The sequence below is a fragment of the Misgurnus anguillicaudatus genome, chromosome 25, assembly GCF_027580225.2.
Source record: "Misgurnus anguillicaudatus chromosome 25, ASM2758022v2, whole genome shotgun sequence".
Classification (NCBI taxonomy): Eukaryota; Metazoa; Chordata; class Actinopteri; order Cypriniformes; family Cobitidae; genus Misgurnus; species Misgurnus anguillicaudatus.
In genome coordinates this window covers 23,286,864-23,309,332 of record NC_073361.2, presented here as the reverse complement: position 1 = coordinate 23,309,332, position 22,469 = coordinate 23,286,864, and the positions used below count along the sequence as shown (strand labels likewise).

General features: G+C 40.2%; 1 protein-coding gene across 1 annotated transcript in view; it reads left to right on the top strand.

Annotated features, from left to right (window-relative positions):
• The first annotated feature begins 737 nt into the window (after positions 1–737).
• Positions 738–22,469, top strand: part of cnksr2a (connector enhancer of kinase suppressor of Ras 2a) — a 111,052-nt gene continuing 89,320 nt past the window's right edge. Inside the window, exon 1 of the mRNA XM_073863851.1 lies at positions 738–1,267. Within this exon, the coding sequence (XP_073719952.1) occupies positions 1,204–1,267 (64 nt within the window). The 5' untranslated portion in view covers positions 738–1,203. The remainder of the gene's footprint in view (positions 1,268–22,469) is intronic.

Genomic DNA, 22,469 nt, shown 5'->3' with positions numbered 1-22,469 from the left:
ATGAATCTGACAGCTTCAGTTTTCTTGGTTTAATTGTCATCTCCCTGTGTGATTAAGGGTGTGTGTTTGTGGGGTAGAGCCCACTGATCAGTGAATCTATGGTGAAGTTTTTGTATGATTTATGCCGACATACTAGGGCCTGATCTGGGCCTGACTCCAGCCTCCATCTGCTCGGCTTCTGAAGTAAAGATGAGTTGGAGCAGAATAGGCAGCCAGGATGAAGGCCAGAGATGATGGTGAACTGGTTAAAAATGTCCTTGTTGGACGGTTACACCACTTCAGTTTATAAATACACAATATTTTCTTCTCAAAGCAGTGCTGTTCACAAGTGTGACAGTAAACATGCTGGATTTTCTCAGGAATGTCAAGTTTCAGCTATTCACTGTTCAATTGCTTATTCTGTACATTGCTTTAAAAAATGGTAGGTTTTAACCGTGGTTGGGTCACTAGGTTAATTTAAACCAATGGTAGGGCTTGTCTATATTTTACCCAACCATGTGTTGAAACAACCCATATACACGATATGCAACTTTGTACTTGTCACCTAACCTCGTCCTCAAGTCCTACATCTAGTGTAAATATTACCCCTGTAAGCATCAAAGCAGTTGTAAAGCAGGGCGAACCAGCGTGCCCTCATTAAAATGAATACAGCCGAAAGCCTTTTATTCTCGTGGGAAATAAACCGAGCGCGAGTCAAATTCACTTTAGCGCACCACCCACAAGAGGAGCGCGCACCCAATTGAATCAACGCGTTCAGAAGCGACGTTCACATACAGTCCCCGTGGGTACTATTTCTCTATGTCTTTACTTCACATACCCACTAGTCTGAAAGGTAGAGACCTCAGAAGAGACTGCAGTTGGTGCATGGCATGAAGACGCGTTTTGGGGGGACTCGCTGCGCATGGCACATTACGCCTGGATCTGAACCGAAAGGGGCATCAGATCTGGGCTCTCATAGATATGGGTGTTAAGAATGACAAGCGGTTGAGTTTGCAGGAGTAAAGCGTCGGGGCGCGCATTCCTGGTCTGCGTTAGGGAATGTGGTGGATCTCCTTTGGCGCGACGCTTTCGGATGCGCGATGCTGGATGAGATGAAATCCCGGGCCAAGTCTGGGCGCTTAACGTGATACTACAGATCCGAGCTCCCTAAACCAAATCGTCTGCACCTCGCACGTTAAAGGGGATTCCGCGGAAAGTTGCGCAATGGCTCTCGTCATGGAACCTGTTAGTAAATGGAGCCCCAGTCAAGTTGTGGACTGGATGAAAGGTACGTGATACGTGTTTTTTTTTTTACCTAAACCGCAAAACCATCATTTACAAATCTAATGGCGCAGGGCAATACAGAACAGGTCTCGCTTTATTTAAATGCTATGTCGTTTACAATGCAGCTGAAACAATATCTTTAGGTATTTGTGTAATTTTGTTATTATTCCAAGCGCAGACACGAACAGGTGTTTGATAACGAAACAGGCCAACAAATTACATGTTTACAGCTACTTTCAAAAATCATAATAATTAAGCTGCACTTTATTCATATAGAAAATATACACATCTAAAAATAAAGGTTCCTGTCACGCTGTGTTCCATAAAAACCTTTAAGGTCCACAGAACCTTTCTGTTGCACAAAATGTTCATCCTTTTGTAGGGAAAAAAGGTTTTACAAACTATAAAAACGTAAGAAAGAAATAGTTCTTAGAACTTTTAACTAAAAGATTTTTTATGGAACCAATAATGACATCACCACGATAGCACCTAGTACAGTGTTAAGAGTGCAGGACCAACTCAAAATGCTGCACATAGCTGTACACTGCCAACAATGCTGAGCATCAATTTAAATATATGCGTCTATAATAAAAATCCATATTGAATTTAACGTAGGGTACATCCGCATACACAGTAGGTAGCTAAAGAAGTGAGGGAGCATCTTTGATAACGCACCGCGCGCGCGGAGGCAGAGGGGCAATTACGCACCTTCTCTCTGCTCTCGTGGGCGTGGGCGGCGTGTCCAGATTCGTCATCACAATAACAAATCGAGCAGTGAGTTATCAAGGTTGTATCTCAGAATTTGAGCGTGTCTCAGTGGGATAATGATTCACAGATCTGTGATATAAGAGTTGATGGAAAATTGTTTCATTTCCATATCCAGTCTTAGAGCTCATGTGTAATGATGAAGTTATGGAAATATGTCTGCTTATGAGAGGAAGATCTCTGACATTAGATTTTTCTCATCTGCAAATTATGAAGCTTATGAAAGCACCATATCATGATTTCACAATGTGTTGTATACAAAACAGTTGGCTAACTTTTTTACAATGATTATAACAATCTCCTGCGATTTATTTCTTAAATTATTACATTTGGTTTCTTCTTCTCATAAATGCAAATGATTACAAGTTTACCTGGAACGGTAAATGAAAAAACAAGAACGTTATGTTACAATTTTACTTTTTTTATCAGTATGTGTGTTATCTAGGAATGGAACCCATGACTTTTGCGCTGCTAACACAAACCAGTTGAGCTACAGAAACACTTGCATCTTCTTGTATGTGCACTGGTTAGAATCAGCTGATAGTCTAAGCACGAAGGCCTTGAAAAGAATTCGCATTTGCCCTTGGTGGCTCTAGTTTTTGTGATCACATTTATTGATGTGCTCTTATTATAAGCTTTAATTCCCTGTCCAGCCTGAGCTTATGCCATAAATTGTACCTAGATGATGCATTAGTGGCTTAATACTACTCCCCCCATCACACACACACTGTCCTATTTATCACGATTATAAGACTATAACCTACAAAAGACAGAGCTGTGGTGTTTCACCTGTTTGTGAAGAGCAGATTAAATGAATAGCACAGCTAATGCAGCTTACAAAGAGACAGGATGCAGCTGAATCGGTCTGGTTTGAGATGAGTTAGTGTGTTCGAGGGGTTCATGGTTACATGAGATTTGGGTCAAGCTGTATTTGTGACTTATAACAAATCTGTTTTCAGTTTCTGACTCAGAGAATTAGTGAGTGTTTTGATCGATGCCTGTATGTGCTTGCGTACGCCCCTGGGCCTACACATTACGTTCAGCACCCCCTCTTTAAATGCCATTATTAACGTCTCGCTAATGCCGGAATGGTATATTGGTGTTCCGAAGGCTGCCTGGAGTAGCATAAACTCATTTACTTTGGAAATCAGCAAGGCATTCGGAGAGGTCCATTGAATTTTTTTCATTGGATGATTTTGAGTGATCAAAATGTGCCACACTTATAGAGTCATTCGTCACGGTAGAACTCAGTACTAACAAAAATTCAATGCAACTAGCACCTAAAATGAATTGTGTGTTATATGGGTAAAAATCATGCAAATTTGCAAAGAAAGTGTTTATTTTTGAGCCTTTCTGTAAAACCCACTTTAAAGTCTTAATCTAATTTTAAGACGAGTGGTACCCTTTCAAAAAAGTGCATCTTTGCAGCTAAAGAGGTCATATGTGCGTATTGGTACCAAATGTATGCATAACCTTTTAAAGGATACTGCCCCAGTGACAACGTGGGACAATTTTTGATCCTTTTTATTTTCTGACAGTGCAACAGGTCACTTTTTTGAAAAAGGTAGTTTTAAAGAAAGACTACTTTCTTATGGCACTTTTCCATTGCCCCATGGTTTGGTTTGGGTCGGGTCAACTTACTTTTGGAGCTTTTCCACTGTGTGCAGTACGTAGTACCCAATACTTTTTTAGTACCACCTCGGTCTGGGTTCCAAGCGACCCGAGCTGATACCAAAACGTGACGCGAAAACACTAGATAACTGATCGGTCTGAGAGAATCGTCGCTACCAGCGTCATCGCTATAATGTGAAATATTAGCTTTATCTTCATGCTAGCTTGCGCTATCTCTAGTAAACCTGTTGTCAACTGTGCTTTGCTGTAAGTTCCCAAACTCCCTTTTACTGATGAAAAACATCCACAGGTTGTGAATTAGGAAGGAACACCATAACAGTTTTTTTCCAGACTTGCAGTTTGTGACGGCATATTTGTGACACGCACGTCCGCATATACACTCACCTAAAGGATTATTAGGAACACCTGTTCAATTTCTCATTAATGCAATCTTTTGTGTGCGGAACATAATATGTTGTGTGTGTTTCCACACAAAGATATTAAGTAGTGGAAGTCTCCACGTTCAGTCTTCTGTCAAACATGTAACATAATTTGGCCCGCAGAAAGATTTTTATTTACTTAGTTGTATATTCGTTTGATTATTGATGTAAACGTTTATGGGGTCGCTTACTTGTCGCGTCTAAATGCCTTCTGGAAGGCATTAAACTTTGGTGAAAATCATGAAAAATGCTGCCGCGGGTTGGGAACTTTTTTAAAAACGCTAGCGGGGAAAGAGTTAACGTACTAACACACACTTACACACCAAAGGAAATGTAAAATCTTGAATCGGATAACATGTGCTCTTAAAAGTGATAGTTCATCTTTCAGACGAACACAATCTGAGTTCTATTAGAAAATCTCCTGGCTCTTCCACGCTTTATAATGGTAGTAAATGGTGCTACTGATTTTGTAGTTCTCAATTCAAATGGCTATTTTTCTTACAAAATCGCATCGATTGCCCTCAGAAGGCTTTTATTACCCTATTGGAGCTGTGTGGATTACTTCTGTAAAGGATGGATGCACTTTTTTCAGTAGCACCATTTATTACCATTATAAAGCTTAAAATTACATTTTCTAATATATCTCCAAATATGTTCGTTTAAAAAACGATGATGTGTCATATATATCTCAGATGGCTTGAGGGTGAGTAAATCATGGGGTCATTTTCATTTTTGGGTAAACTATCACTTTAAACCTGTCCAGGGTCATACTGTCATTACTGTGCATCTAATGAAAGACAATTGAAGTTGATTATTGTTAAATGGAGGGCTTTAATGCTCATAAATAAATACATTTCTTTTGTGGAGCCTCAGAGCCCTCACGTTCAATACACAGCGGTTAGAAAAGATACAGCAGGACATTTAGTGGCCAATCGGCTTGTACCCTAGAGACCTACAAGATATAATGGAACGATTTGCTCTGCTGTGAAACAGCACATCCTCAGTCATTTGCTACATATTTTTGCATATGATCATTTACCAAGGTCATTCATAACACGATTTAGGATACTATATGTATAACAAGATATATAGGTTCAATGTGCATTGATCAAAAAGAACTCAGAAGGCAACAGTGGGAGACATGGCCGCAGGGTTTCTATGGTCGTGTGTCTGACTTCTCCTTCCTCTTGATTAGCTTTGTGACTGCAGGGCTTTAGATGTAATCGTGCTCTATCACATCACTGCATCCTCGTGGATCCCTGCTTTCTACATCTCTGTATCGGTGGCCTGCGAATGACTTTTCAAAAGTCCAAAATATACCTTAAACGATAACCACTGTAGTACATAACAAATGGGTATATTATCTAAAGCGTAATATTTGAGTAAAGCATTGTGCAAGCAACACTAAGGTTAGGAGTTTAATTCTGGCAAATATATGAATGTAATTTTGTTACTATGAACCATTTGGCATTAATTCTTAATAGGTTTTTTATTTGGATAATTAGTCATTGTGTGCTCTGTAAACACAGAAAGTCTGTTGATGGTTGGTGCACCTTTCATTTCAACTGAGCTGGGTGCTCATGCACAGATAATTTAAAGTGAGTTTACCTTCATTTATATTCAGATGTGATTTTCGAGTAGATGACTTTGCAATTAGTCGTTTGATTTCAACATCCTGACCCATTCAGGGTTTTTTGCATGCTTGTGCACACTGTAGGTAGGCAATATCGATTGACGAAGGTAATGAGCAGTGTTGGGGGTGACGCATTACAAGTAACGTGCATTACGTAATAATTTTATTTTTCTGAAGTAACGAGTAAAGTAACGCATTACTTTTTAAATGTACGTATTAATATTTGAGTTACTTTTTTAAAAAAGTAATGCAAGTTACTTTTTTAGTTTCATTAATTTGATTAAAAAATATGTACTGGATTAAACTAAACACATTATGCACTCTATGCGTACACGCCTGTGTGGGAACAGTTTGAGTGAGAAACTAAGATAGCAGGCAAGAGCTTGACATTTTTGTGATAAAAAATGTAATTTTTGAATGCAAAACTTTTCAGTCATAAAAAGGCCTGAAAGAGATCAAGCCTCAGCCAAGAAAAAGTAACGCAAAAGTAACTAAAAGTAACGTAAACATTACTTTCCATGAAAAGTAACTAAGTAACGCAATTAGTTACTTTTTTGGGAGTAACTTAATATTGTAATGCATTTTTGAAAAGTAACTTTCCCCAACACTGGTAATGAGAGCCTATCACTGCATCATAAAAATACTAGCTCTCATACAGGTTTGTAGCTGTCCATTATATTTCTCAGTTGCCCCTCACATTCATGCCACACCTAAAGACCTCGGTGAGAACATGATGAGCTGAAGGGAACTAAAAGAAATGCTGGCTTTGAAACATTTGAAGCTTTAAACTGTTTTCGCAATTGGACAGAGTATACTGTGAAAAAGTAAGTTACCTAAATGCCTTAAAATGTTTAGTTTATTTAACTTAAAGGAATATTCCATTTTCTTAAAAGAAAAATCCAGATAATTTACTCACCACCATGTCATCCAAAATGTTGATGTCTTTCTTTGTTCAGTCGAGAAGAAATTATGTTTTTTGAGGAAAACATTGCAGGATTTTTCTCATTTTAATGGACTTTAATAGACACCAACAACTAAAGGCGGAGTCCACGATGTTTGAAAGCCAATGTTGAAATTTGAAATCACCTAAACAAACACGCCCCTACCCCAATAAAATCTGGACCTTCTGTTGATAGACCCGCCCCACACATACGCAACCCGGCAAGGATGTCGGTTAGTAGACACGCTCCTTACTGCTGATTGGCTATAAGTGTGTTTTGGTAGTCGGCCCGTCTCCTTTTCCAAAGCGTTTTTCAAACATGGTGGACTCCGCCTTTAACACTTAACTCAAGACGTAACAGTTTTTTTCAACGGAGTTTCAAAGGACTATAAACAATCCCAAACGAGGCATAAGGGTCTTATCTAGCAAAACGATTGTCATTTTTGACAATAAAAATAACAAATATACACTTTTAAAGCACAACTTCTCGTCTAGATCCGGTCGTGATGCGTCAGCGTGACCCCACGCAATACATCATGGCGTCAAGAGGTCACAGACGACGAACGTGAAACTCCGCCCCAGTGTTTACAAGTGTTGAGGAAGAGGACCGTTCCTACGTATGTCAACCAGTGCTTTAAGTGGGCCGGAACGCGCCGGTACTCAGTACCGCCACTTCTAAAAATAGCTCTTGAGCGTACCACCACCTCTCCCTGAGCCCAGAACGGTTTTTTAGCGTACCGGAACGCTCATTTGCACATATGTTTAAATCAGAGGTTTTAATTCTTTGGCTGCGCTGCCGCTTTTCAGAGCGCTCTTCACAATGTACACTTCCTAATTCGTCCCACCGAGAGCAGAGACTACATTACCCATACACCCTTGAGTTTACAAGTTAAAAGCGCGTGCGTCGCCTTTGCTGTCAGTCAGCCTCAATGTGTTGTGGAGAGGTGTGACTCTACCCGTCAAGTATCCCGTTTTGGCCGGGAAAGTCCCGTATTTTACCCTTCTTTCCCGCCATCCTCCCGTATTAGTATTTTCCCTTAAATCTCCCGTATTTTATCCTCCGTAATTTCGCACGCAAAGGTTGTGATCTATAAAAAGATCCTAAAGATCGCTAAAGATCTCTGATTCCGCTAATCCACTTCGTGTTTTCCCGCCCGCTTCGCAGCATCTCTGTGTGCACTCTCTGCCTGGACGACAGTTTCTGAAGTTCGTTGCATTAACAGGTAGATTTATTACATTATATCAGCTGTTAAACCGCAGAAATACTCATTTGGAAGTTTGTTTATGTATTTTTAAAATGTAAAAGTGCTAACAGCTTAGCAAGCAAACAACAAAAAAATATCCACATTCTTACTTATCGCTTGTCTAATGGATTTAATGTTCCCGATCAGATCTAAGTTAATATAAACACTAAATTTGTTGTTGTTGGCACACTTTGTAGGCAAAAAATACAAAAAACACAAATGCCTTCACAAAATAAAGACGGAAAGGGAGGCTGAAGGCAGTTCAACATTGCAAACATGGATTCAAAGATCCATCAAGCCAGCAGGTAAATCATATTGAATATTTTTTGTCACACTTTAATTCTTGTTATTATATTTCCCATTATAATCACTTGTCTAAGTTGATGCTAGTAATATAACACATCATATTTATAATAGTTTATTAAAACCATACTAATAGTACCATCCCCCTTAGTGCCCTTTTTGGTTTGGGACACTGCCCAACGAAATTTCAATGAATTTTAACGACGCACACAGTTTTACCACCCGCAAAATGGAAAACCATGGGAAAAAAATAAAATGATGACTTTCTAGTTTTAAATTGCTAGTAGGCTATTTTGTTATTCTTGAACCCATAGACATGGTCTTGGTGTCATTTTAAAGTTTTTGTTTTTAAGCTCTTTCTATCTGAACAACTAGTTTTAGCATTTGACCATGCTGAATTTTACTTATATATCTACCTTTTGCACATTTTACGTATGTTCAATAGCTATTTCTAGCTCAAGCAAATCCACAAACTTATATAAGGATTTATTATTTTTTACCAGGTCATCTGTTGACTGCTGAATATAAAACCCCTTCAATATAGAAGTCCAGTCAGCAAAAAAAAAAAAAAGAAAAATAGAGTACCGGCACTTCTTTTGGGCCACTTAAAGCACTGATGTCAACTGATAATAATTAATGTCTTTGTGTCAGTTTATTGTTTACAATGGTCCGCAAATGTGCGTTTTATATATGTAACACGTGACCTCCCTATGTCACTACGCATTTATGTTAGGTCGCGCTGGACCGGATCTAGATGAGAAGTTGTGCTTTAAAAGTGTATATTTGTTATTTTTATTGTCAAAAATGACAATCGTTTTGCTAGATAAGACCCTTATGCCTCGTTTGGGATCGTTTATAGTTCTTTGAAACTCAGTTGAAAAAAACTGTTACGTGTTGAGTTAAGTGTTAATTGTTGGTGTCTATTAAACTCCATTAAAATGAGAAAAATCCTGCAATGTTTTCCTCAAAAAAATAATTTCTTCTCGACTGAACAAAGAAAGACATCAACATTTTGGATGACATGGTGGTGAGTAAATTATCTGGATTTTTCTTTTAAGAAAATGGAATATTCCTTTAAAAATGTTAGTTGACTCAAAAAAGTTGTATAAAAATTGTTGAAATAACGTTTGCAGTGCAAAATATTTATTTAAATATGTAATAAAAATATTTATTTTTTAATTTTTACTTTTTTTTTACTTTATCTCATGTTTATACTTGATCTCATGTTGCAAATTTTTTTTTAGTAATTTTTATTCTATAAATCATTTTCTCATCCACATTTTTCCTGTGAAAAAAGCCCATGTATCTGTTTCTTCCTACGTTTCTTACTTTTTGTGCTTTTTTTACATAAATGTTGCGTATAAACTCTTCTGGTTGCTACGGTTTATCAAGATCGCTTGCCAAAATGCATTCCAGGGAACAGAGAAGTAAACATCTGTTTGGAGGCCTGACTTTGATGGTAATGCCGCCATCTCTGTAAAGATTTTGGTGGAGCTTTTTGGCTGAAAGAACCAGCATCTGTGCGTTCCCAGTTATACTATGGTACTCGTCGTGCCGTGCTTTTGTGGTTTGCGGTTTAACTGAAAGGCAACACTGCTTTTTATGGTGACATTGCCTCAAAGCGAGTTTTCAACACAACCACATGTGTTCTTGTAGCTGAAATCGTAATGGGTGGTGTTAGGTATGCCAAGGTCATGGGTTTAACTTCAGGCAACAAAAGATGATAATATTAAATGCACTGTAAAGGCTGAATTATACTTCTGTGTCAGAATTGTCGCCATAGCTACACTATAGCACTGCATAGCCTGATGCAGGCCTCTTCAAAACAGAACATGTAAAAATGTATCTGCCTACTAGCGATCTGCATGTGTAGTTGCACATCGACACCAATGACGAGTTGGTATATAATAACGATGTATAAATAAAACTTGATTTGTGGCCTACACCGTAGAGACTACAGCATAGGTCTGACGCAGAAGTATAAATCAGCATTATTGTATATGTAAACCCAATAGAGCCATCATATACGGTCTAGGCACTGTGCAGGTCTATAATGGTGCTTTTCTATTGCATAATACCCCATGGGTCGGGTCGTGACAGCTCACTGTGGCTCGTTTAGCTTGAGTTTAGTACCACTTCAGAATGGGAGGTATTATGGGCATGTCATTATATTTGTGCTGCCTACTGCTGTGACATCATACAAAAAATGGGAGCGAGCAACAACGAGGGAGCATCGTTGGAATGCAGTGTTTCCCATACATTCATTTATCTGTCAGTCCATCACGAAATTAAAATTGACCACCACAAATAGATGTTTGCACATGAAAGTCATGTAAATAGAATGCTTTGCAAACTTTCCCAAAAGACTAGTTTTTTAGGTATTGCTTTATTATAGCTCTGGAGATGCTGTTTGGTGGCTACTGTAGGTTGTTGCTTACTGGGCCAAATCAAAAGAGCCAACCCCTATATCTGTGATATTTGTCCCTAGATAACTGCTCAAGTCCCTTCTGCAATATTAGTCTATTGATTTTTAAAAAATGTTTTATTGTTTGTCAGAATTCTGCTGTGAATGTAATAACAAACCTATCTCCTACAAACGGCACAATCGGATGTATCATTAATGTATATAACATAACAAAAATGTGGGCTATATAAAGCAATAATAGTAATGTGTAGTATTTGTTGTTGGTAAAAAGTTTTGAATTCTCAGAAATTTGTAAACCTGCCACAAAGAAGGTCCATTTGTGACATATACCTCTTGGGTAAACATGCAAAACCAGAAGTCTTTAACCTTTCTCAGGTCAAGAACCCCTTAAAGGGATAGTTCACCCAAAAATAAAATTTTTGTCATCATTTACTTACTCTCATTTTGTTACAAACCTGAATACATTTCTTTGTTCTGTTGAACACGGGAAGATATTTTAAGGAATGTTTGTAACCAAACCAATCAGAAGCCCCATTGACTTCCATAGTATTCTTTTATCCTACTATGGAAGTCAATAGGGCTTATGATCGGTTTGGTTGCAAACATTCATTAAAAAAATCAAACTTTGTGTTCGTCAGAATACAGTAATTTGGTTTGTAACAAGAATTTTCAATTTTGGATGAACTGGCTTTACATACTTTGTTATCATGAGTTAGATTGAATATAATAAAATAATAGCTTTTGGCATACCACATAATAATTAACTGAAAAGATTAGAGATAGACCGATATATTGGCCGGCCTATATATCGGGCCGATATTTGCGAGTTTTATGTGTATCGGCATTGGCCGATACGTGGCTGCCGTGTTCGCCGATTTTTTCCCCGCATTATTTACAGACATAGTGCTGGAAGCCGCAAGCGATTGCAGGTCATGTGAATAAAAACAACCAACCTTTCCATGACAGCATCGAAAGCTCGGCCTAATAGCTGATTATAGCTGAACAAAGCGGGTTTTAATTCTCATCTCTATGGGGCAGTTTCCCGGACAGGGATTAGACTAGTCCTAGACTAAAATAAATGTAAGAACTGTCCAAACTAATAACATCTCTTTTTAACATATCTTAAATTACATCAGTGTCCTGTGTTTTGCCTCAACATGGAAACAAGTAATGTTTTTAGTAAGGCACGTTTGGTAAAATTAGTTATATTTCCTAATTAAACTAAGCTCTAGTCCTAGTTTAAGGCAAGGCAAGGCAAGGCAAGTTTATTTGTATAGCACATTTCATACACAGAGGTCATTCAAAGTGCTTTACATAGAAATGAGAAAACAATAGTTCCTGTCCGGGAAACCACCCCTATATATATTTGTAGTAGTAAAGTGCTAGAAATCTATATCCTTTGCTGATAGTTCTATTTGTTAAATATTGTTTTTTTTTAGTTCAATAAATGTTACTTTTTTAAATTGAGACTTGTAACATTTGGCATCATCATTGTGTCATTTTTATGATGTAAATTGAGTGAGCAAAAGCAGTATTGGCTCCAAATATCGGCTCAAGAAAATGGGCAGCCTGTATCGGTCATCGGCTAAGGCTGATGAAACAAAAATCGTCATCGGCACCGGCACTGAAAAATCCATATCGGTCAATCCCTAGAAAAGATTTTAATGTGGGAATTTTTATAATTATTTACATTTTTTATTACCGTATTTTCTGGACTATAAGTCGCTCTGTAGTATAGGTCGCATCAGTCAAAAATGCGTTTTAAAGAGGAAAAAAAACATATATAAGTTGCATTTACGTCACATTTATTTAAAAAATGATTTCACAAAATCCAGGCCAAAGAACAGAAATTTAATCTGGAAAGCCAAGTTATTAAACTTAACAATAGCACAGAATAGCAGGCTAAATAGATGTTCAAACATGTTAACGTAACATAAACAGTTATTTACACAATACTCAATAGCATACAGAACATACCTAGGAGGCTTAATAGGCTAAATTAACACAACAGGCCAAATCAAGTTTAAAAAGGTCCCGAAGTCATTTCACATCACTGAATCCATTGAATTACATAAATACAGGAGCAGGATAAAGCGGACTCTCGCGGCTGTATACGGTAACGGTTTCTCTTGGTTCATATAAAATAATTTTGACTATAAGTCGCACCTGACTTAAAGTCGCAGAACCAGCCAAACTATGAAAAAAGTGCGACTTATAGTCCGGAAAATACGGTTTTAGGATGTAAATGCATTTTTGTTTGATGCCTACAGTACACTGTAAAAAAATCTGTAGAAATTACAGTGTTATTAGCAGCTGGTTGCCGGTAACTTACCATAGATTTAAATTTATTTACATTTACACAATTTAAAGTTATTTCCTGGCAAGAGTTTGTTCAAAGTTAAATACATTTTAAATATTAACAAGTCTTTATCTTTACAGAATAAAACTATACAATAACAGCCTCATGCAAAGCATTCTGGGAACCAGAAATCATCATCAACCTTTTTCTGTTTTTTGCTTCAGATTTTGTTTCCCAGAATGTTTTGCTTGATGCTGCTATTTTAGTTTTACTCTGTAAAGACAAAGACTTGGTAAATGTTTAATGTTCATTTAACTTTGTGTGACGAGACTGACAGGTTAGGTTCCATTTGCAACTCTTTATTGATGTTAACAAATAGCAAACAACAGTAATCAATGGGCACATCCAAGTAATCATAAACGTAACAGACCAGGGTCGGGGCAGGCGGCAATCAATCATAAACGTAATCAGTCCAAGATCGGGGCAGGCAGAAAGCAGTCGTAGTCGTAATCCAGTCCAAGTTCAGGGCAGGCGGCAAGAATCAGTAAACCAAGAGACAGTCCAAAATAACACCAGGAAATCGAACACGGGTACACACAGGGAAAACGCTCAGAAATGCTGCTAGGGCAAACAAGACTTCGCCAAGTACAAGTGGCAGAGTCCCAGGTTAAATAGACCCGCTGATACGCTGCAGCTGGTGTGTAATCAGCGGGTCACAGTGCATGATGGGGAATGTAGTCAGTATTCGGGTGAATGGGAAGTACCGGGAGCGTTGGCGCTGACATCCGTCACAGAGCCCCCCCCCTGCGAGCGGCTCCAGACGCGGGAAGTGTTCTTTCGAGGACGACCTCGGGGACGAGGGGCAGGTTTATCCGGGTGTAGTCTGTGAAATTCATGGATGAGGTTGGGATCCAAGATGTCGTTAGCGTTCTCCCACGACCTCTCCTCGGGACCATACCCCTCCCAGTTGACGAGGTACTGCAGGTTGGAGCCCTGACGTCTGGAGTCCAGCAGCTCGCTGACCAGATAGGCCTCTTCTCCGTCCACCATGATGGGAGGGGGCCCTGATCCTCCAGACTCTACAGCCGCTCCCGGGTCCTCGGCAGGTTTTAACAGGGAAACATGGAAAGTGGGAGAGATACGGTAATTAGGGGGGAGATCAAGACGGTAGGAGACAGGATTAACTTGTTTCAAAATTTTAAAAGGACCAACATACCTGGGACTCAACTTCTTGCAGGGGAGACGAAGCTTCAGGTCTCTGGATGAAAGCCACACCAACTGACCAGGTTCGTAGTGGGGTTCTGGGGTTCTATGGCGATCTGCTTTTTCCTTGACCTTCCTGATGGCTCGGGACAGATGGACATGAGCTTCTTGCCAAGTTTCCTGACTTCGGGTGAACCAAGCGTCAATGGCCGGGATGTCTGCGAGTTCTTCATCCCAGGGAAAGATAGGCGGTTGGTATCCCAGGACGCATTGAAATGGAGTGAGACCCGTGGAAGTTTTCTTAAGTGAATTCTGTGCATATTCCGCCCAAGGTAGGAAGCGACACCAGTCATGCTGATTCTTGTGACAGTAAACTCTGAGAAACTTAGTTAATTCTTGATTAAGACGTTCAACTTGACCATTAGATTGTGGGTGATAACCGGATGTAAGACTGATGTTGATGTTTAGAGCTTTGAAGAATGCTTTCCATACCTTGGACGTGAATTGCGGTCCCCGGTCAGATACAATGTCCTCAGGAAGTCCGTAATACCGGAACACACAATGCAGCAGCTGTTCAGCGGTTTCCATGGCGGATGGCAGCTTGGGCAGAGGGATAAAACGACATGCTTTAGAGAAACGATCAATGACAGAAAGTACCACTGTGTTACCATCAGACCTGGGCAGATCCGTCACAAAATCCACTGCTATGTGAGACCATGGTCTCTGTGGGATCACAAGGGGTTGGAGGAGACCAGCTGGGTTCTGGTGTGGGGTTTTACTGGCTGCGCAAGCCGTACAGGCGTTCACCACCGCGCTGACATCAGGTAACATGGACTGCCACCAAAACTTGTTCTTCAGCATCACCAAAGTAGAGTTAATGCCCGGGTGCCCAGAAGAGAGAGATGTGTGTACCCATTGAATGACCTGCTTCCTGTGAGATGGAGGAACGTAAGTACGGTCTGCAGGGCATTCCGCTGGTGGTGGGTTAGCATTGTTGAGTTGATTTATCTCTTGCATTACATTCCACTGAACAGGAGCTACAATGAGGGAGGGTGGGATGATGGGCTCGGAACAAACAGGCTGGGGTGAAGAATCAAAGATACGTGACAATGCATCTGCTTTGGTGTTTTTGGATCCAGGTCGGTATGTGATAGTAAATTGAAATCTAGTGAAGAACAGAGCCCACCTTGCTTGCCGGGTATTGAGACGTTTGGCAGATTGTAAATATTCCAGGTTGCGATGGTCTGTGAGAATCAGGAAAGGGTGTTTGGCGCCCTCTAGCCAATGCCGCCATTCTTCTAAGGCCGCCTTCATGGCCAAAAGCTCCCGGTTACCCACATCATAATTTCTCTCAGCAGGATTCAGTTTTCTAGAATAGAAAGCACAAGGGTAAACTTTGCCTGGGTTACCTTGTTTCTGTGATAATATCGCGCCCACTCCAGAATTCGAGGCATCCACCTCGACTATGAAAGGCTTCTCGGGATCTGGATGATGTAGAATGGGAGCTGAAGTAAAACGGGTCTTGAGATCACTGAAGGCAGCTTCGGCTTCCGGGTTCCATGAGAGCTTGTGATTTGACTTGTGCACAAGTGAAGTTAAAGGGCCAGCAACAATACTGAAATTCTTGATAAATCTTCTATAAAAATTAGCGAATCCCAAAAATCTTTGGAGTTCCTTTACCGTAGTAGGTTTGGGCCACTGTAGAACTGACTCCACCTTCTTTTCATCCATAGCCACCCCGTCTGGACTTATGATATACCCCAGGAAGGACGTAGAGGACTGATGAAACTCACATTTTTCTGCTTTCACGTAGAGCTGGTGTTCAATGAGGCGCTGGAGGACAGTTCTGACATGTACCACATGTTGTTCTAGAGAATCAGAATAAATTAGTATGTCATCTATGTAAACAATCACAAATCGGTTAAGCATGTCCCGGAGAACATCATTAATAAAGGACTGGAACACGGACGGACTGTTAGATAGACCGAAGGGCATCACCAAGTATTCATAGTGACCATCACTAGTGGAGAATGCTGTTTTCCATTCATCCCCTTCACGAATACGAATCAAATTGTAAGCACTACGAAGGTCCAACTTGCTGTAGATCTTAGCACTGCGTAGTTGTTCCAAAGCAGCTGGTACTAGGGGTAATGGATAGCGGAATTTTACTGTGATGTCATTCAGGCCCCGATAATCAATACATGGTCTAAGACTGCCATCTTTCTTGCCCACGAAGAAAAACCCTGCAGAGGCTGGTGACGTAGAATGACGTATGAAGCCCTTCTCAAGTTCTTCTGCGATGTATTTCTTCATGGCTTGTTGTTCTGGTTCTGATAGAGGAAAGATGCGTCCTCTAGGTGGCACAGCATCGGGTAACAGCTCAATAGCACAATCACTGGTTCGATGAGGTGGTAACTGTGTGGCTTTGATCTTGCTGAATGCAATGGCAAGATCTGAATACTCGTGGGGAACATTATCAGGTAAACTGGGTACTGGATTAATTTGTGACATGCATACAGAAAGATCAGGTGACTCACTCAAACAGGATTTCATACATTTATCACTCCACTTCAGAATGCTCTTTTCCTTCCAGGAAACAAGTGGATTGTGTAAATGCAACCAGGGGAATCCCAGAATGACTGGATTGTGAGGAGATGATATGACGTAAAAGACAATCTCTTCTGTGTGGTCGTTTTCAGTAACAAGTGTGATGCTTTGGGTGATATGCGTGACGTGACCGGTGCCCAATGGTCTTCCGTCTAACGCTGCGATAGAAAGAGGGGGTACACAAGGGGTTACTGAGATTCCATGAGATTTCACTAATCCCGCGTCAATAAAGTTTCCCGCAGCCCCGGAATCAAGTAATGCTTTGGTGTTAAATTTACTTCGTTGCCATGTCAACGAGACAGAAACTTCCATACATTCAAATGTAGTAGATGGAATAGATGCACTCACCCGACCTAAGCGTGTCTGAGCTGGTCGTGAGGGACAGACAGCCAGGACATGGCCAGCTTCACCACAATACAGGCATAGACGTTGACGAAAGCGGCGTTCTCTCTCATCCGCCGTTAGTCGTGCTCTGCCCACTTGCATGGGTTCACTCGTGTCAGATGAAGATACTAGGTGAGTTGTGTGAGTCTCAAATACATGGACTGGTCTGCGACTACGTACTAAATTATCCACTCGTATAGCCAGCTTGACGAATTCATCAAAACTCCTCCCTTCGTCACGGCAGGCTAACTCGGACTGTAATTCTTGACTTAAACCTTGACGAAACAATGTCTTCAATGTATCTTCAACCCAGTTGGTCTGCGCAGCGAGTGTGCGGAAGGTCAGAGCGAATTCGGCCGCTGAGCGGCGCCCCTGTCTAAGGGAGAGTAGTTGTTCACCTGGGTCTCGACCTCCTGCTGGGTGTTCAAACACAGCTCGCATGGTGCTCTTAAACTCATCAAAGGTACTTTGGTTAAAGTTGCCAGCTGCCCACAATGCCGTAGCCCACTCTAATGCTTTCCCCGTAAGCAAAGAACAAATCAATGAGATTTTACTAACCTCCGTGGTGTAAATGTGGAGTTGCTGGGCGATGAAAAGCTCACACTGCATGAGAAAGCCTTTACATCGATCTGGGGTGCCATCAAACTTTTCAGGGAATGCCAGACGGGGTGTCACTGAAGCCGGAGGCGTGGCTATGGGTCGAGGTGGAGGAGGCGTGGGAGCTGGTGTAGCGGCGTTGTTAGCCGATGTAGCTAAGCTCTGCACAGAGCGAGCTAATTCCTCCGTGAGAGATGTCAGTCGGACTAACTGATGTTGATGAGCCGCCAGGATGTTTGCTTGTGTGGACAGCTCGCCTGTAAGCTGTGCCACGGTTGCTGGAACCTGTGGCGGCGAAGTCTTCTGTGACGAGACTGACAGGTTAGGTTCCATTTGCAACTCTTTATTGATGTTAACAAATAGCAAACAACAGTAATCAATGGGCACATCCAAGTAATCATAAACGTTTAACAGACCAGGGTCGGGGCAGGCGGCAATCAATCATAAACGTAATCAGTCCAAGATCGGGGCAGGCAGAAAGCAGTCGTAGTCGTAATCCAGTCCAAGTTCAGGGCAGGCGGCAAGAATCAGAAAACCAAGAGACAGTCCAAAATAACACCAGGAAATCGAACACGGGTACACACAGGGAAAACGCTCAGAAATGCTGCTAGGGCAAACAAGACTTCGCCAAGTACAAGTGGCAGAGTCCCAGGTTAAATAGACCCGCTGATACGCTGCAGCTGGTGTGTAATCAGCGGGTCACAGTGCATGATGGGGAATGTAGTCAGTATTCGAGTGAATGGGAAGTACCGGGAGCGTTGGCGCTGACATCCATCACACTTTGAACAAAATGTTGCCACTAAATAACATAAATTTAAATCTACGGTAAGTTACTGGCAACCAGCTGCAAGTAACACTGTAATTTCTACAGAATTTTTTTACAGTGTAGTTACATTTTTCTAAATAATTATTTTGCATTTAAACTATACTTGCAGGACCACCGGTAATAGCACCACCATGGGCCCTTAAGGGTCTCCGGATCCTTGTTGCAGACCCACACATTATTTATACAAAAGTGTCTTTATGCTTTCTATTTAATCACTGTTCGGAGAAATGATTGAAAATTAGATTTTTCTTCGGTCGATGCATGCACATACACTATAAGATCTTTCAAATCATTCCCTTTGAACAGAAACCTGAACTAATTTTCCTTTCTTTTACTGAACGATCGGCAGGAGAACCACAAGGATCCTGTCAGAAAGATGAAAGAGTCTTGTTACAATGCTGCTCTCTCTCTCCGCTGTGCACCATCATAATTGATTGTCATGTAAGAAGGTGCATTAGCTGCTTTTTGAGGTCTTTTCCTGAAATTAGACGCTGCCTGTCTCGGCTCAGAATGATTACGTTTGCTTCTTTCTCCAATGGTCAGCATAGGTTTATTTGAGAGGAGAATGTAAAGCACTTATTTATGCATGGTCGAATGAACATTTGTACTCACACACATAAGGCTCTCTTGTCTCCAAGCAAGGCATTTTGGGGATTCCAGAACTGACTGCCGGGTGTGTCCTAAGGGGAGACATAAATATTGTATTTCATATGACATGTGGCAAGGCTGGTGAGGATTTACTGTGTTGTGTGTGTGACAGAAATACAGAAATGTGAGGGAGAGAGTGAAGTAAAATGCACACACACGCACACACGTATGCAGAGCTTGAGCGTGGTGTCCTGGTCTACAGCTTTGAGGGGCGGGCGTGTGGGTGTGTGGCTTGGCTCAGGGCGACTCTTCCCTCCTGTGAAAAAGTGTAAAAGTGCGTTTGTGTGCTGTTAGTGGGTGTAAAGGGTGTGAGTCATCTCTGAATCACTTTATAGAACTGAAGAACTGCAGTATAGAGAGAAATATGCACTCCAGAAAGGTACCAGGTCTGTACAGTACACAGTAAGGGACTAAACCCATTGTGCTCTTGCCCACTTATACCATGTAAAGTTTTTGAATCGTGTCAGCGCTCTAGGGGGATCCTACTAGCACCCCCACTCGTCCCCTTTGGAAGGGGACCAGAGATCTAAATGGCACAAGTAAACAGTTTGCTTTGACAGTCTGCACAATTGCTATTCAATTTAAAGCGCAACTAAACCCCTGGTCAGAGCCTGACTCCACCCACTGGCAATATTTGAAAAATGCAAGAAAAGTGGGCAGATCCCAACGGAGATAGAGGTGACAAACTAAGCTCGTCACGAGTTATTTTTTGGACCCAACATCCAATAGGAAAATTCAACTGCAGTAGCCACCGTTCAACCTGAAGAGGGCAGCACTCAATACGTTTTTACACCATACAGTATATTGTAGTATTGAAACACTTTATATCCAAATGTCAAAACTAAAATCAATGAACAGCATTCATTGATATAAAGCATCATTCTTACAGATCATTAACTAAAAAAAAAGTTGGTTTAGGGTTTAGTTAGTCTTTAAAGACAATTACAAAATTGTAAATAAGAAAAATGTAATATGTAATATAAGCCAGAAATCCTGTCTGTGAATCCAGGTTTAAGTCTCATACTGTAATCTAATTATGACAATAGAAGCATCAAAGTTTTTTTTTAAATTGAGATATAAAAATCAATTAAAAATAAAAAAAGAAGCTTTCCATTGATGTATGGTTTGTTAGGATAGTTTTTTCAATGTGTACAGTAAATCTTTGTACAGCACATTGTGAATGTGTTAGCATTTAGCCTAGCCCCATTCATAGGATCCAAACAGGAATTTATTTAGAAGCCACCAAACACTTCCATGTTTTCCCTATTTAAAGATTGTTACATGCGTTTTACATGAGTATTGTGGCACAAAATAAAACCTGGCGATTTTTGGATAAAAGATGAGAACTATAGAGGGTTTCATCGGACGCACGCGCGCTGACACGATACACGTCTGGATCCGAACATTTCTTCCGATTTCGTTTTTTTAATGGTATGACTAGTTGCTAAACTGATCTCTTGAACAAATGCCTCGTCGAAAATAACAAATGTTTTGGTTTCCTAATCTATGTGTTGTTGTTTTTTTGCTTGTTTTAAAAATAATACTACGTTTAAAGAACTTGTTGTTATTTATTCTTAGCGGAGTTTACCAAAAGTTAGGTGCGGACCATGACAGCCGCTTGTTTATGTTGTTACTGCCGAAACCGTCTATATTGTAATATTACCCAAGGTCGAAGTGCTGGAAACTAAGTGCTCTTCCGCCATACAATACATTTCTCATTTTTATCCACTTAAAAAATCACCACGTTTTATTTTGTGCCACCATACTTACTTGTGTAACTACTCATGTAACAGTCTTTAAATAGCGAAAACATGGAAGTGTTTGGTGGCTTCTAAATTCCTCCCTGTTTGGATCCTAAGGAATGAATGGGGCTAGGCTAAATGCTAACACATTCAGGACATGCTGTACAAAGATTTAGTGCACGCATTGAAAAAAAGATAGGTATGTATTCATTCGTCTAAGTTGAGGTAAAATATTGAAAAACAGTGGTGTTTTCCTTTTAAAATTGTTTTCTTGTTTAGGGTCACATATGCAAGAATATGTAAGAAATAGATTTCACGTTTAACTAAATTGAGGATTCACAGTATTCCAAACTGTACTCACAGTCCTATTCCAAGCGTTTTACCAAACGTGACAGTTTATGCATGTTTAGAAATCAAAAAAGTAAAAAAGTATTATGGAAATAATTTCATAGATTGTTTTCTTTCTCTAATTGAATTGAACATTACCGGCCCCCCATTCTATTGTTGTTATGGGGAGCAGGACCCTCTGCTTCATCTTTATGCTTGAATATCCTTTTGTAAGAGAAGAGTTTATTTAGGTGAATTTTATTTAAGATGAAACCAATCTGTAATTGTGTGTATATTTAGCGATGAATGATGAAAGTTTCATGAACATATGGCTTAACAACAGGATATTGATCTATCTAATGTCTGCTTACTTTCTGTTGTCTGTCTTCTAAAGTCAAATGCAACCATAGTTCCGCTTCTACAGTCCTGTACTGTATTTCAGCAGATACTTGGAGGTCTGGCTCATCACAGCTGGGTGGATCATTTTGAGACAGGGTTTATCTAGCTGATGAATTTCTCATTTCCACAAGTCCCCCCATGGGTTTGAGATTAAGCAGCGGCAGAGGAAGGACGATTCAGTGATGGACACACAAACGTAGATAGACATTTGTAGAGCCTCGTTGCAGTTGGTGACATGACAGAATGGCAAAAGGCCTGTACAGTATGTGTAGGAGTTCACAGTTGATTCATGGGTATTTTAATCTCTTCCCTCTGTGTGTGTTACGCATTTGTATGCTTGTAACATTTGTGAGCAACTAGATAAAATGAAGATACTGCATACTTTCTTTTGTTGAACACTTAAGGTGAATATTTAAAGGGGTAGTTCACCCCAAAATGAAAATTCTGTCATCATTTGTTCACCCTCACGTTGTCACAAACCTGTATTCATTTATTTGTTCTGCTGAACACAAATGAAGATATTTTGAGAAATGTTTGAACCGTTTTTGAGCACCATTGACTTCCATAGTACAGGGTTCCCACGGGTCCTTGAAGTCCTTGAAAGTTTGTGAATCTGGGTGAAAAAAAATCAAGGCCCTGGGAAGTTTTTGAAAATATACATACAAAGATACAGATCATTGAAAGTGCTTAAATCTATTTTATGCAAGAAATTTTCTGGGAAAAAATCCATATTGTTCCCTGTGTAGTGTAGGATTATATCATAAAAAGTCTAGACTTTATAAGCACACGTGCTAAACTGTTCACTTTAAATGC